The sequence below is a fragment of the Mizuhopecten yessoensis genome, unplaced genomic scaffold, assembly GCF_002113885.1.
Source record: "Mizuhopecten yessoensis strain PY_sf001 unplaced genomic scaffold, ASM211388v2 scaffold9073, whole genome shotgun sequence".
Classification (NCBI taxonomy): domain Eukaryota; kingdom Metazoa; phylum Mollusca; class Bivalvia; order Pectinida; family Pectinidae; genus Mizuhopecten; species Mizuhopecten yessoensis.
In genome coordinates, this window is record NW_018407865.1 from 61,966 (window position 1) to 78,448 (window position 16,483).

The following is a 16,483-nucleotide window of genomic DNA, read 5'->3' on the forward strand; positions in this document are numbered from 1 at the left end:
GATCTTAGGAAGGATAAGTTAATGTAGTTCTTAAACATTAGATACAACTGACCACACAAAATCACAATTATAGTCTGGTTTTTTAAAGTGTCGTTACAATAAAAATAGCAGATCTATAGTTTTTATCAAAAAAACTTTTCCAAATAAGGAAAACCGTGAAAATTAAGAACTGCATAATGAAAACGTTAACAGTATACTGTGAAAATCAAAAAAGGAATAGTATATATATATAATATATATATAGGTCTCATAAGTAATAACGAAAGTATGATCCAATATTGGCACTGGACCCGAACAACTTAAAATAGATATGTTCCTGTCTTGATAAAGGGGCAGATCGCCCTGAAATTTTGACACATTTCTTTGTCTGCACTGTCGTCATTACGTCTTTGCCCATAGATAATATATATATGCGTGTATTACTTTTAACGTACAACTTTAAACAAACCCACGATATGCAATTAATGGCAGTTTTGATCTTTCTACAATAAACGGTAATGGTAACATAAATTATCTTCTGCGGAAGAATTGACAGTAGTTTTAAACTATCAATCAACAGTAATTTGATTAGTGGTAGATTTAATTTATAAACCACGTTATTGCAAATTACCAGATATTCTCGTTGAGAAAGTACTGTTGTAAAATTGCAGAGAACCAAAACAAAAAAAGGTGTTTCAGAAATACGCGGACACGAGCAAATTTATTGCTACTGATTTGTTGGAAGACGTTTTTGTAGAAGCATTCCAATACGTATTGTTGAAGAGTTATGTTTTGGAAACTAAAGTTAAATTTTGTAAAGATTGATGACGTAATGACTACGTCAAGTTGCCGCTCTTAAAACATACACTCGCTACGCTGCCATCCATTGAAACGTTTTAATATGGGCATACACTAACAATGATTGCTGCTTTTACGATGACATTATTAAGCTGTTATATATTTAAAGTATAATGTAGAGTTGTAACATATAACAGCTATCGGTTGACTGATTATGAAAAGAAACTAATGTGCAAGAGCGTGTCATGTCTTATACAGGCCAGTTACTCTTTTGATTTGCTTATCATCATGTTCAATAGGACATTTATAAACTTGTTGTGTCTAATGTAAGACTCCCAAGGTGGGCCCCTGTTATGATCGAGTTTTGTCTAAATTCTCTGTTTCATGGACATTGACAGCAAATTTGATCTGATGTACACTTCACAATATTTTAGATATTTTTTATCATTAATTCCTCTTTTTAAATTAGTTATTTAATTTCAAGTAGTCAAATTTTTTTTGCACACCTGTCGTTTACATTTCCTTGTCAGCTCTATGCATCGAGTTACAGACAGTAAAACAATGCCGCTTTCATAATGCCCATAGTGACGTTTATCTAAAAATACAACCATGACGTCATGGTGACGAAATGCTATTTAAATATTACACAATACCGGATAAAACGTTGCAGTTATTTTTGAATTGTCCATTTTGACCATTGGTAATTCGTCACGGGCATTTTAAAATTGGGAACAGTTCTGACATAACATTGTTCAAACAACTGAACAAAGCATTAAAGCACAAACCAAACATCACATAGACAGCAATACTAGTCATGCGTATAGCACTATTATCAAAAAGTCTATACAATAATATGCAATTATGGACATCTGTGATGGTGAATATGATGAGATATAAACCTGAATGTGGGATATTATAATCCGGGGTCTATAACACATTTCTCCTCAACATCTCTTTTTCAGGTTCATATGACATCGTAAAATGCTTCCCTGCTTCGTATTTACCATCACAAAAGCTACAGACTGTTCATTCAAGGTCTTTTATTAAATTAGTTTGTCTATCATTTTTTGTTATATTATAGCGCAGGTTCCTTATTGTACAACTGGGATATACATATACAACAAAAATGGCAAATTTATTATATTTTCCTTGCATGATCAAATGGAATGAAGAAGTTATCTTCTTCGGTTGATTTGGTATTCCAAAATTAAGGGACAGGACCCACTTGTTTATATAGCAGGGAAACTGTTATAGTTGATGGTGACCTGTGCATTTTGACCAGATATAATTGGCCACTGGAAGTTTGGAATACAAAATTCACTGTAACCCAGAACATTGGGTACATGGTTGGTGACATTGCTCTGGTTTGGTAAACCACTAACACATGGCTTCACCTCACTCATTTCAGCATCTAAAACTGCACTTACGGCAATTTCGTTGGATTCACCATTGTCGAATTCGTCGAGTAAGGTGTTCACTTGCGAATTAGGCGGAGGCTGCACAAGACAGTTTCCTAAATGATTTATAACGTCGCTTTTGGTACTCGGAATTTGAGTTTCGGCAACATCAGACGCATACTTCTTCAACTCTGCCATTGGCTCATCTAAACTCAGGCCAATTCCCCGACTTATGGTGTGTGACATGTACCTTTTTGTGTTTACATCCGTATATCCGGTGTAAGTTTTCAAGCTCTGCTCGGACTTATGGCCAGTGACGGTCATTATATGACGGCTTGGAACTTGTGCAGAATCTAAAAGGTGGACAGCCGTAGCCCGTAAACTATGATTAGTATACTTGCGAGATAATCTGTATTTTGTGCTCAAAGTTGTCATAAGTGCGCCGAGCTTGTTATGTCCCATTGGGGTGTTGTCGAAAAAATATCCAGCCTGGTTTGGAGTCCTTCTCACTTTGGGGAAAAGGTAAGGGTATCCAGGAGGCAGTATCTTCACATACATCACCAAAGATTTCACAGGACACCTGCTTTCATCTTCAATAAAATACAAACAGAAATAACATTCTAGTTGTAATGGGGGCCTTTACAGAGGTCCACCAAATTACTCCTGACATGACACATAGTCTGTCGCAAACGCAATTGAATCCAGCAGATGAAATGACGTCCACAAATCGCAAAATTTATAAGCCAATAATTAGACATAAAGTTAACCTAATATATATCACTCTGAAAATGTAGAAATAATGCCTGTTCAATATAATTTTAGTTATAACCGTTCATGTCTCAAGCGTCAGTGTCGACTTAAAATCAACCACATAAGTTATACCCCTATGCATCATTCCCACATAATTTTGAAGAAAGTCTGTCCATTAGAACTTGAGATGTAACCGTAATAATTTCAATCAATCAGTATTGGTAGCATTTTAAAACTGAACATCTATGAAATGACATTAGGAACACCACCATCTATACATATCTACCAAAAAGAAAACAAATAAGAATGTTGGCATAACCAAAGGGACTATCGTATACCTAAAAATTCAAAGTTGATCAGTCGATATAAAAGACGCCCCACTCCCTCCAAGGGAGAATACGATTTATAGTAGGAGCGATAGCTAGGAGTAACATTCCATACTTCGCTAGTGGAACATAATAATTATTTTGTTTTAGGCCTACTTCATTCTGTTAAAAAGTGTGCCACTGTCTTGTGAAAATATATGAACGATATCTAAACAAGATAATGTACTCTGATGATAAATGTTCATATTTAAGAATAGCGTGCATACCTTTGATTTCATACATTCTGCCCTGTGCTGTGTTTGTGTCTGCTTGGTGGTTTTTCGTCAGCTCATCTTTAGTGAGATAGATATATCTCCATCCTTCAGCGTCTGTGGTTGTAGCGAAGTCAGACTTCTTTAGATCCCTAATATTTTCCCTCCCACGGCGACCAAAGTGTAACATTATGTCCACAAATACTTTGCATTGTAATGACTCATGATCGTTGAGTATGAAGGAAGAGTACAATTTTTCCAAATCAACTTTGTCAATTGGTGGGTGATGTTCAATGCCTCCAAGGCCCTGCCTTTTTAGTTCAACTAACATGGCTTGGAACGCTCGTTTTGACTTGGAAAATTCTACGCCATTTATTATATCAAATTCACTCAAATGTCTATTCAATCCGTGTCTTATTGATGTGAGAGTGGACTTTTTGTATAGTTTACCTTTACTTGAGCGGGCTTCCGTGTAAAATTTGGCTAAGGTTGAATCTAACAGATCAGTATCGTAGTATTCAAAGCCAGTATCAAGACTCTTTTCCTTTAAATATGCAAGGAAGACGCGCACTGCGTGTTCGGTAGCCTTTTTTGTATTGACTGAGTCTTTATCTGCAAGAAGTTTCTGAAAATTTGCATTTGTTACAGAGGCAAAACGTTCACCGGTTGCCATCTTTTTTGCTTTCATCTAACTGACTGGTGGCATGTAGTCTAACACACATGCGCTACTGCAAAGATGTAGGAGAGCCCCCTAAAGGCGATATTTAAAAATAAATATTCATCCGAAAACCGGTGTATAAAAGTTTTTGAGGACTGATCACGTGTATAGGATCCAACCAATAAAATCGGCGAAAATTATTAAGTATGTAATAAATAGTTATATCGTTTGAGCAAGTATTAATATGAATTATTCATATTCTTTCAAATGGAGCGAATGTTAATAGCAAAAAGTAAAACATTAGGAAGATTTCGAAAATATCATATTAACATATATTCTTCCTGAATAGACTAAAGAGGTAATAGCTTCACAGGATTGTAATCTTCAGTTTTATTTTATTTTGCAACAATGTTTTCTTCTATAACCATAATAATTTCATTCATAATACTTGTTAAACATAATCAGCTGACGACATTGTAAGATAAAATATGTCTCGCGTATAAAACGTGATTAACCTAACTATGTCCCATTAATAATAAGCTATTAACAGAATATATCGTCTTTGGGTATTTATTTTCGGGAAATTGCATGTTTTTTAATAAAATGTCTGAATAAATTTTATCAATTGTTTATTTTACATGGTATAGCAAGATTCTTTAGCTTTAAAGCAGATATGAAATCAAATATTAGTACAAATAGATCGATCCCACGGAGCAAAACTTCCATGCGAACATACTAGTGACACAGACTTTATGTTTTTAAAACATAGCCTCCGAGTAATACATTTCTAAACTACCAAACATGTTTATGGTACGTACAGACCAAATCCTCTAAAATGTGTAGATTGAGGGGTCCGGACGAACCTGACCGAAACTAAAATGCTGACTTATTGCTAGTTTGCGTTATTTATTTCTAAAACAATGTCAAGTCACATGTAGTTTTTAAGATACGTTTTGTAATTCAGTTGACGCGTAAAAGAAGGGCATAATATTCTTGATACATTGTTTTTTATTCTCCGAAACTGTGCATTTTTAGCTCTGCTTATAGAACGGTCCAAGTGCGTTCGTTTATCGTCGAATATTTCTGCGCCACACGTACCGTTTCAACTGGGATACGCGAATGTAGCCATAACCAAACCTCTACCAAACATGCTGGTAACACAGACTTAAACGTCTGCAAAACATACTTGTAACACAGACCTAAACATAAATGTCTGCAAACCATATTACATTGTAGTGACAAACATTTTCATTGGAGACAGACTTGGAAGATTGTGAGCGTGCAGGAACCATCACCCTACTGAAGAACATGTATTCTTGTGAATTGTACTTACATTAACTTAATATAAGAACATTAATACTTATTATAACACAGGTTTTCCATTTTAGATTTAAACAATCTTATTAAATATAAATAATGCAAAATGCCTCCGCTGCGTGTTTGCTGTGGTTGGCTTAACAACATAACTGTTATTTCAAATATATTTTAAAAGCGTCATAAAAATGTTGGTTTGAATAAATACACATAAATCGTTTCGTAATGCTTAGCTTGCTGAACACGTGTTCACAGCCTACGTTACCACGTGTTTGACCGAGTTTTTAGTTCATGCTTCATAAATATTTCTAAATGAGCAGATAAACATTGAAATCATACTTGTGTTTTCGTCAGCATATCACATATACTACAATGAAACCTCTTTCCCGAAATAAAATACGCATATAATGGTTTACGTTCATTTTGCTCCTTTAAATGATTCATCAAATGTCACCGCTATATAGAATTTCAAAATATGTAATGTGATCATTTGTATTCAGTTTTGCAACAAAGTGTGTTTAAATCATGTGGCGATAATTATATTCTCAAACAAAAACGTTATATTGCATATTTTTTTCTTTATACCTTGAAACCGTTTGTGATTTCACTTATGTGTAGTTCATGCATATTGTTGATACACAGCACGTAATCCTTGAGTGGGCTATATATACTATGTGATATCAGAATGAGAACATTTCTTTGTTCATATTCATGCTTGCTTAGCGTTCGCCGGCGTTATGCTTGTTTCTTTGTTTTCTTATCACTGAATAAAAAGTTAATGAAAGGAGTGACTACACGAGTATCCTAAAGTTTTCAGAACAAAATTTGCATTTTTTCATAAAAACAATGGCCGCCATATTCTTGTTTCTGATTGGTTGACAATTAAAACTTGTGAGAACATGAACAATGTATAAAAAATATTCATTGGGAGATGCAACTTCAGTTACAGGTTTTCCTTTTTTCCCGTCGGATTTTCAACCTGGCAGGAGCAGCCTCTGATTGGTCAATATTGAGATATTGTTGGATTTCATTAAAAAAAAATTGTGTATTTTGGTACCACAAGCTCTATCGTGACTTGCGTTTCTTCATTGGACAAGATGACCGCCTCTGTCTGGCTTCTGAAAAAAATACATTGTAGTTATGATTCGATCTCGATCCAATTTGGTATGAAACTACAAACTACTTTGTGCATTTTCTTTGCTACAGCATCATTTACTACTGCAGGGTTAGTTCGGGGTCGGCCATTATAATCAGTTTATGTAATAATTCTGATTTTTATACGCCCGTCGACGACGGGGACGTATTATGTTATCACGTGAGCGGGCGGGCGGGCATGCGAACGATGTCCGCTCAATATCTCGAGTAATTATTAACAGATTAACTTCAAACTTCACAACAAGGTTAATTACCATGAAAGCTCGGACAAGTTCGATAACCGCCATTATCCGACCATAATTTGTGGAGTTATGCCCCTTTATGGACTTGCCGAAACAGTGTCCGCTCGATATCTCGAGTAATTATTAACGGATTAACTTCAAACTTCACAACAAGGTTAATTACCATGAAACCTCGGACAAGTTCGATAACCGCCATTATCCGACCATAATTTGTGGAGTTATGCCCCTTTATGGACTTGCCGAAACAGTGTCCGCTCGATATCTCGAGTAATTATTAACGGATTAACTTCAAACTTCACAACAAGGTTAATTACCATGAAACCTCGGACAAGTTCGATAACCGCCATTATCCGACCATAATTTGTGGAGTTATGCCCCTTTATGGACTTGCCGAAACAGTGTCCGCTCGATATCTCGAGTAATTATTAACGGATTAACTTCAAACTTCACAACAAGGTTAATTACCATGAAACCTCGGACAAGTTCGATAACCGCCATTATCCGACCATAATTACTGGAGTTATTACCCTTGGTTTCATTAATGCGATGCATGCGTTCCATGATGTTGTATTGCACTCATTGATCTACCAGTTATGTTGAATGATTTCTCTTTTAATATTAATTACTCACAAATACTTCATATATTTCAATCATACAAACAACTGCTCATTCAATGTGTGACGGGCGTATTATATACCGCTCGCGGTAACCTTGTTTTAAAAATAATTAAGACACTGAACTCTGCCGTAAAGATAATATTTGTAGCAACATAACATCCTTTTCGCAGACTTCATTATAGTTAGCACATCTCTATAATGTAAGTATACAGCTGGCTAAGCATGTACAAATCACAACACGCAGTGTGATTACTGTAGAACGCTTCACATTTGATCATCGTATTTCAAACTTTATTTTATGCAAATTTTCAATTATCGAAGCTTTAATTATTGGAATTTTCAACAATTCGAACCTCCCTCTCCTCCCCCTATTTACTGCTGACAGCTAAAATAACAAACATTAAAAACAAAATTTGACAAGTTGGGCGGTAGCCTTCAACTTCTGACATCGTCTGGAGCGTTCGATTATGTATGTTCAATCGTCCAGTTGTCTGGCGCCAGACTAGGTCTAGACTACTGCTTAGGTCGGCGTGATAACCATCGAATATTCCCATGTTTGTTGGTACATAAGAATTTTTTTGGCATATTTGATCTCGTTTTCTTTTAAAGTCATTTGAATTTTTAAAAAATCTACCTTGTTGCCGTAATCCTCCCCTGTTAACAAATACGTTACGTTTCAAATTTCTGCATTGTACTCTTCATTTTGTCATTAAATATGATGAAATGTTATGAAACGTTTCAATGAATGAGGGTGTCGATCTTTTTAAAATAGTTAAACGTGTTGTTACAAAACTACAGGTACCATACCTGTATCGAATGCGAAATTCATTATGAAAGGTGAACATGTATCTGTTGCGTTAAAAAATATGAAATGTTATGAAACGTTTTAATGAATAAGTAATGAGTCAATGCATTTTTTAAATAGAAAATAAAAATAATGTTGTTGCAAATCTACAAAATATGCACCCGATTGCGTGTATGATATATATGCAAGACCACACACTTGTGTTTTTCTAACGAATCAGAAAGCACAAGTTTATTACGCGGACGAATATATATTCACGAGTGCGCGGAGCGCACGAGTTAATATATACGTCCGCGCAATAAATAAGTGTTTTCTGATTCGTTAGAAAAACACAAGTGTATGGTCTTGCTTTTATCAAATACCTTTCGTATTTGTCAGAGATCGATACAAAGATTTTATAAACTTTGATATATTTTGCAAATACCCGAAACTTTTCAGTTCATGAAAAGGGAATTCCCATAAAAAGTAGTTCTGGCTAGTAGGTAAATACAACATTCCGTATTGCACATGTGCAATACAGAACGTTGTATTTCATGGTCTGAGAATTGCTTGTATTACTATAACAAGATTCAACAGGTATGTGATAAGAAGGAAGACACGTATTTATTCTATCGAAAGAACTTTATAGTCTCAGAATAACTTTCAATCTATAAAACACATTAATAATTTCAATGTTCTTATGTCAAATAATCGACTGACAAGATGCTTACCCTACATGTTGTATTCACCTGCATCAGTTATAAATTTTCCGCCGACATATATATTTCAGAATAGTAAATCATATCGTTTTGAATTCTGATATTTATGATTTCGTTTACATTCATGATAGCTAAACTTGTCGCATAGACGTGTCACTTTCCCTTTGATCTAGCTATGGTATAACCAACTTATTTTACACAGTTTTACTAATACCATATGGTATTAGTGAGGCTCCTCCCCTATACTGAATACAATAGAATTCTCCATTCTCATTGGTCAGCCTATGAAAGTGTACAGTGGCCTTTTAGTGTATGTTAATAGGATATCGACACCGTGGGAATTAACTAAATATACAAATCAGGGACAGTATACGTCCCTGTACAAATACAGGAAGTTCAAACACATTGTATTAAGCAACATTGTTGCAAACAATTCAACAAATTGCGCCTTTACAGACAGGTTCCACGGTCCATCTTTTTTCCGTTTTGTAAGTTAAAGTCTTAGCATAAACTGGTACTAGTCGGTCTTGTAATTAAAAGACACTTGGCAATTGTGAATCACATTTCTGGACATATTAGAAATATCAGCAAATGGAACATGGTCCTTTTCTGTAGGCATGTTAATATTCACATTAGTAGGCTTAATATCAGAGTTACCATTTTGACATGTAGCGCCCTCAAATTTTACCATTTTCTGGACCACTTTCAATGCGAGTCATCAACTGAGACAAATGAATATCGTCCAGGTCGTCAAAGTCAATGTGTGCTGGGATGAAGTCCGACATGTTGCAAACATTTTTTTCTAATGACCAAATGTTCTCTTAGATTGTTACGTGACACTTAATGCGACAAGTCGGTTATATCATAGGAACCGAGCAATATGTCAGTTATCGTACTCGAGGGGCGGAGCTTACATCTCTCGCGCTACGCGCTCGAGAAGTAGCTCCGCCCCTCTCGTACAATAACTAACATATTGCTCGGTTCCTATGATATAACCAATACATATACATATGTTATATTAGAACGCGCCATTGCGTGTGTAACCTATGTTATATAACCTATAGTTTAACGCTGTTTTTAATGCATGCAGAAGTAGAACGAAATTTGTTCTTGAGTTCACTTGTCTTACAGCTCAAAACATCTTCCAAGCCAAGCCATAATATGTATTATAATGTTGCAATGTGAACCTTAATGCTTATATCTTTGTGCTCCACCTGACGACAAGGATTTCCAGATTTTGTTTGGTTTGGTTTAGTATTGTTTAACGTCCTATCAACAGCTATGGTCATTTAAGGACGGCCTTTCCTGTGTGCAAGATGCATGCGTGTAGTGTATGCGTGTGTGTTTTGGAAGTCTGTGATATGTTCGTGTTTGTCTCCTTGTGATAGCGCGGAACTGATGCCGACTTTATAGTGCTACCTCAATGAAACATACTGCCGAAGACACCCAGCAGGACATCCCACCCGGTCATATTATACTGACAACGGGCGATCCAGTCATCCCACTCCTAAATTGCTGAGCGTTAAGCAGGAGTAGAAACTACCATTTTTATATACTCTGGTATGTCACGGCCAGGGGACAGAACCCAAAGTCTTTCTCACAGGGGCGAACGCTCAACTAAAGGCCAAAAGTGAGGCATTGTCGAGGGAAACATTAGGAAGAAGAAAGTTGTTTAGAAAGGAGAAAAAATATAAGATCCCATATTTAGTCGCCTCTTACGATCATGCAATGGGGGCAGCAGGTACAATTCTAACGCCCTACCTGCAGAGACATTTCCAGGTAATTTATCAGCAATGATATTTATCTTTTATAGACGTGTACCAGCATAAACCCCAGGCAAAAACTAGGTGCTTCCTTATCAATCGTTTCCTGAAGGTTTTCCATTGAAAAGTATTCTTAAGTTTTTCCCCTTCACCCAAACAATGATTTCCAATTGAAAAACACCATTCATTGCCCTTCTATAAGTGAAGGAACGCATTTTCATCGCTTAATATCATTTTTTCAGCTGACACAATATACGTTCAATACGCCCAAGTGTCAAGCCAAAAGAAATGTCTTATTTCATCGAACAAATCTTATGCAGTGAAGACAATAAATTAGTCTGCAATACGCAAATATCATTATTAAACAACATCGGTTGTCACGTCTGTCACGTCTTAATTTAGACAAAGGATGCTTTTATACAGATATTGCCCTTGTGATAGGAAAATATTATCCTTTGTTTACCCGAGATATAAACTTGCTTCTGAACGGAAAAAGGCGAGTAAAACATGATTAGTCGACGGGGAAACAAAGAATAAGTTTCTCTTCAACAAAGGCAATCATAATTATTTTCTTATTTTATCGAATTCTAAAAATAACGCATCGATAAAGGAGATCCGGACTACGCGCCATAAGTGTTGCCTGCTTTAGTTACTAGGAACACATATTTGATGACACCTGCTCATTTTCAAGAGAATGCGCGCATAAGGGAACTATGATAGGGTTTACTTGTATGCGTGAGGGAAGCACATTTTTCTCTTAACATGACTAAATAAAATAAAATAAGATACGCTGTTTTTATGAAATCAAATGAAATTCAAAACAAATAACTTGACAACATAGCATTACAATCAAGTTTATAACTAGTGTATATAAATAAGGTAAGGTCGATAACTTATTCAATACGCTTACCATCAATTCCGATACAGTTGACAGTACAAAGATAGACTATTTTTTAATTGTCATGCTGTAGTATATGACACGTCTTAGTTTCATCTTCAAATGTCTTGCTCTAGAATCTACCACATCTGTGTTTCATCTTTAATTGTCTTGTTCTAGTATCTACCACGTCTGTGTTTCATCTTTAATGGTCGTGTTCTAGTATCTACCACGTCTATGTTTCATATTCAATTGTCGTGTTCTAGTATCTACCACGTCTATGTTTCATATTCAATTGTCGTGTTCTAGTATCTACCACGTCTATGTTTCATATTCAATTGTCGTGTTCTAGTATCTACCACGTCTATGTTTCATCTTGAATGGTTGTGTTCTAGTATCTGACACGTCTTAGATTCATCTTCAAATGTCTTGCTCTAGAATCTACCATATCTGTGTTTCATCTTTAATTGTCTTGCTCTAGTATCTACCACGTCTGTGTTTCATCTTCAATTGTCGTGTTCTAGTATCTGACACGTCTGTGTTTCATCTTTAATGGTCGTGTTCTAGTATCTGACACGTCTTAGATTCATCTACAATTGTCTTGCTCTAGAATCTACCACATCTGTGTTTCATCTTTAATTGTCGTGTTCTAGTATCTACTACGTCTATGTTTCATATTCAATTGTCGTGTTCTAGTATCTACCACGTCTATGTTTCATCTTTAATTGTCTTGTTCTAGTATCTACCACGTCTGTGTTTCATCTTCAATTGTCGTGTTCTAGTATCTGACACGTCTGTGTTTCATCTTTAATGGTCGTGTTCTAGTATCTGACACGTCTTAGATTCATCTTCAAATGTCTTGCTCTAGAATCTACCATATCTGTGTTTCATTTTCAGTTGTCGTGTTTTAGTATCTACCACGTCTGTGTTTCATCTTCAATTGTCGTGTTCTAGTATCTACCTCGTCTGTGTTTCATATTTAATTGTCGTGGTATCTACCACGTCTATGTTTCATATTCAATTGTCTTGTTCTAGTATCTACCACGTCTATGTTTCATCTTTAATGGTCGTGTTCTAGTTTCTACCACGTCAGTGTTTCATCTTCAATTGTTGTGTTCAAGTATCTACCACATTGTGTTTCATATTTAATTGTCGTGGTATCTACCACGTCTATGTTTCATCTTTAATTGTCTTGTTCTAGTATCTACCACGTCTATGTTTCATCCTCAATTGTCTTGTACTAGTATCTACCACGTCTGTGTTTTTGACACGTCTTAGATTCATCTTCAAATGTCTTGCTCTAGAATCTACCATATCTGTGTTTCATTTTCAGTTGTCGTGTTTTAGTATCTACCAAGTATATGTTTTATCTTCAATTGTTGTGTTCTAGTGTCTACCAAGTCTTTGTTTCATCTTTAATGGTCGTGTTCTAGTTTCTACCACGTCAGTGTTTCATCTTCAATTGTTGTGTTCTAGGGTCTACCACGTCTGTGTTTCATCTTCAGTTGTCGTGTTTTAGTATCTACCACGTCTGGTTTCATCTTCAATTGACGTGTTTTAATATCTACCACGTCTGTGTTTCATCTTCAGTTGTCGTGTTTTAGTATCTACCACGTCTGTGTTTCTGACACGTCTTAGATTCATCTTCAAATGTCTTGCTCTAGAATCTACCATATCTGTGTTTCATTTTCAGTTGTCGTGTTTTAGTATCTACCACGTCTGGTTTCATCTTCAATTGACGTGTTTTAATATCTACCACGTCTGTGTTTCATCTTCAAATGTCTTGCTCTAGAATCTACCATATCTGTGTTTCATTTTCAGTTGTCGTGTTTTAGTATCTACCACGTCTGTGTTTCATATATTTAATTGTCGTGTTCTAGTATCTACCACGTCTGTGTTTCATATTTAATTGTCGTGTTCTAGTATCTACCACATCTGTGTTTCATCTTCAGTTGTCGTGTTTTAGTATCTACCACGTCTGTGTTTCATCTTCAATTGTCGTGTTCTAGTATCTACCACGTCTCAATTGTCGTGTTCTAGTATCTACCACGTCTCAATTGTCGTGTTCTAGTATCTACCACGTCTCAATTGTCGTGTTCTAGTATCTACCACGTCTCAATTGTCGTGTTCTAGTATCTACCACGTCTCAATTGTCGTGTTCTAGTATCTACCACGTCTCAATTGTCGTGTTCTAGTATCTACCACGTCTCAATTGTCGTGTTCTAGTATCTACCACGTCTGTGTTTCATCCTCAATTGTCTTGTTCTAGTATCTACCACGTCTGTGTTTCATATATTTAATTGTCGTGTTCTAGTATCTACCACGTCTGTGTTTCATCTTTAATTTTCTGTTCTAGTATCTACCACGTCTGTGTTTCATCTTCAGTTGTCGTGTTTTAGTATCTACCACGTCTGTGTTTCATCTTCAATTGTCGTGTTCTAGTATCTACCACGTCTCAATTGTCGTGTTCTAGTATCTACCACGTCTGTGTTTCATCCTCAATTGTCTTGTTCTAGTATCTACCACGTCTGTGTTTCATCTTTAATTGTCTTGCTCTAGTATCTACCTCGTCTGTGTTTCATCTTTAATTGTCTTGTTCTAGTATCTACTACGTCTATGTTTCATATTCAATTGTCGTGTTCTAGTATCTACCACGTCTTTGTTTCATATTCAATTGTCGTGTTCTAGTATCTACCACGTCTTTGTTTCATATTTAATTTTCGTGTTCTAGTATCTACCACGTCTGTGTTTCATCCTCAATTGTCTTGTTCTAGTATCTACCACGTCTGGGTTTCATCTTCAATTGTCTTGCTCTAGTATCTACCACGTCTGTGTTTCATCTTTAATTTTCGTGTTCTAGTTTCTACCACGTCTGTGTTCATCTTCAAGTATCTACCAAGTCTGTGTTCATCTTCAATTGTCCTGTTCTAATATCTACCACGTCTGTGTTTTATCTTCAGTTGTCTTGTTCTAGTATCTAACACGTCTGTGTTTCATCTTCAATTGTCATGCTCGAGTATCTACCACGTCTGTGTTGTTCTTCTTCAGTGATATTGTGATGATTACACGCATTGAAGGTTCAAATCACAACATACGTGTAAAATTTGATATTTCCCAAGTTTCCAAGAAGCCTTGAAGATATATAAAACTATTAAATTATTTTAGTGATGCAGATGCAGATATTAATGTTCGTCGCGATATCACATCAGTTTTAGCCGATGATTTATATTTGCGTCTATAGTTTAAACTGTATTTATTTCTGGTAATGTACATTACATTATTTTTTCAATCTCTATTACACATTAATAATTTCAATGTTCTTACGTCAAATAATCGACTGACAAGATGCTTACCTTACATCTGGTATGCACCTGCATCAGTTATAAATTTTCCGCCGACATATATTTTTCAGAATAGTAAATCATATCGTTTTGAATTCTATTATTTATGATTTCGTTTACATTCATAATATCTATGATAATTAAACATACGGATATGTTACATTAGACATCTGTGGTTTGACAATGGATATTTATCTGCCTCGCGTATCTCCGAGGGGTGACCTCAGGTGTTAGTACGCGCCATTGCGTGTGTAACCTATGTTATATAACCTATAGTTTAACGCTGTTTTTGAATGCATGCAGAAGTAGAACGAAATTTGTCCTTGAATTCACTAGTCTTGCAGCTCAAAACATCTCCCAAGCCAAGCCATAATATGTATTATTATGTTGCAATATGAACCTTAATGCTTATATCTTTGTGCTCCACCTCACGACAGGGATTCCCAGGTAATTTATCACCAAAGATGTTTATCTTTTGGAGACTAGAAGCAGCAGTCATATATTTTGAAGATTGAATACTGATAGCAAAGATAAACGGCACAGCATGAACCCAAGGCCAAAAACTAGGTTGTTCCTTTTCAAACGTTTCCTAAAGGTTTCCATTGAAAAGCATTACCAGAGTTAAGTAAAATGTCCTTACCTAAAAAATATTTCCTTCACCCAAACCATGCACTTCTATAAGGTGTACACGTGTCAAGCCAAAAGTAATGTAATGTATCATCGCACAAATCTTATGCAGTGAAGACGTCAAAAACCTTCTGCAATATGCAAGAATCAATGTTGTATGATATCAATTGTCACGTCTGTCACATCTAAATATCTACATTTGTCTTGTTCTAGTATCTACCCCGTATGTGTTACATCTTCGATTGTAACGTTCTAGTATCTTCCATGTCTGTGTTTAATCCTCAATTGTCTTGTTCTAGTTTCTATTATGTCTGTGTTTCATCCTCAATTGTCTTGTTCTAGTATCGACCACGTCTGTGTTTCATCTTCAATTGTCGTGTTCTAGTATCGACCACGTCTGTTTTTCATCTTCAATTGTCGTGTTCTAGTATCTACCACGTCTTTGTTTCATCTTCAATTGTTGTGTTCAAGTATCTACCACGTTTGTGTTTCATCTTTAATTGTCTTGTTCTAGTATCTACCACGTCTGTGTTTCATCTTTAATTGTCTTGTTCTAGTATCTACCACGTCTGGGTTTCATCTTCAATTGTCGTGTTCTAGTATCTATCACGTCTGTGTTTCATCTTTAATTGTCTTGTTCTAGTATCTACCACGTCTGGGTTTCATTTTTAAATGTCTTGTTCTAGTATCTTCCATGTCTGTGTTTAATCCTCAATTGTCTTGTTCTAGTTTCTATCATGTCTGTGTTTCATCCTCAATTGTCTTGTTCTAGTATCTACCACGTCTGTGTTTCATCCTCAATTGTCTTGTTCTAGTATCGACCACGTCTGTGTTTCATCTTCAATTGTCGTGTTCTAGTATCTACCACGTCTGTGTTTCATCTTC

General features: G+C 35.8%; 1 protein-coding gene across 1 annotated transcript; it reads right to left on the minus strand.

Moving 5' to 3' along the window:
• Positions 1–2,006: 2,006 nt before the first annotated feature.
• LOC110457290 lies at positions 2,007–4,408 on the minus strand. Its single transcript, XM_021508495.1, has 2 exons — positions 3,517–4,408; positions 2,007–2,764 (listed from the first exon to the last, which is right to left on the minus strand). The coding sequence occupies exons 1-2, from the start codon at positions 4,187–4,189 to the stop codon at positions 2,007–2,009; spliced, it is 1,431 nt and encodes a 476-aa protein (XP_021364170.1). The 5' UTR covers positions 4,190–4,408.
• Positions 4,409–16,483: the final 12,075 nt, after the last annotated feature.

Coding starts and splice junctions, on each gene's coding strand:
- LOC110457290 (XM_021508495.1), bottom strand. CDS start 4,189: ATGAAAGCAAAAAAGATGGCAACCGGTGAACGTTTTGCCTCTGTAACA. Junction 2,765..3,516: donor CAGAATGTATGAAATCAAAG/GTATGCACGCTA, acceptor ATTTTATTGAAG/ATGAAAGCAGGTGTCCTGTG.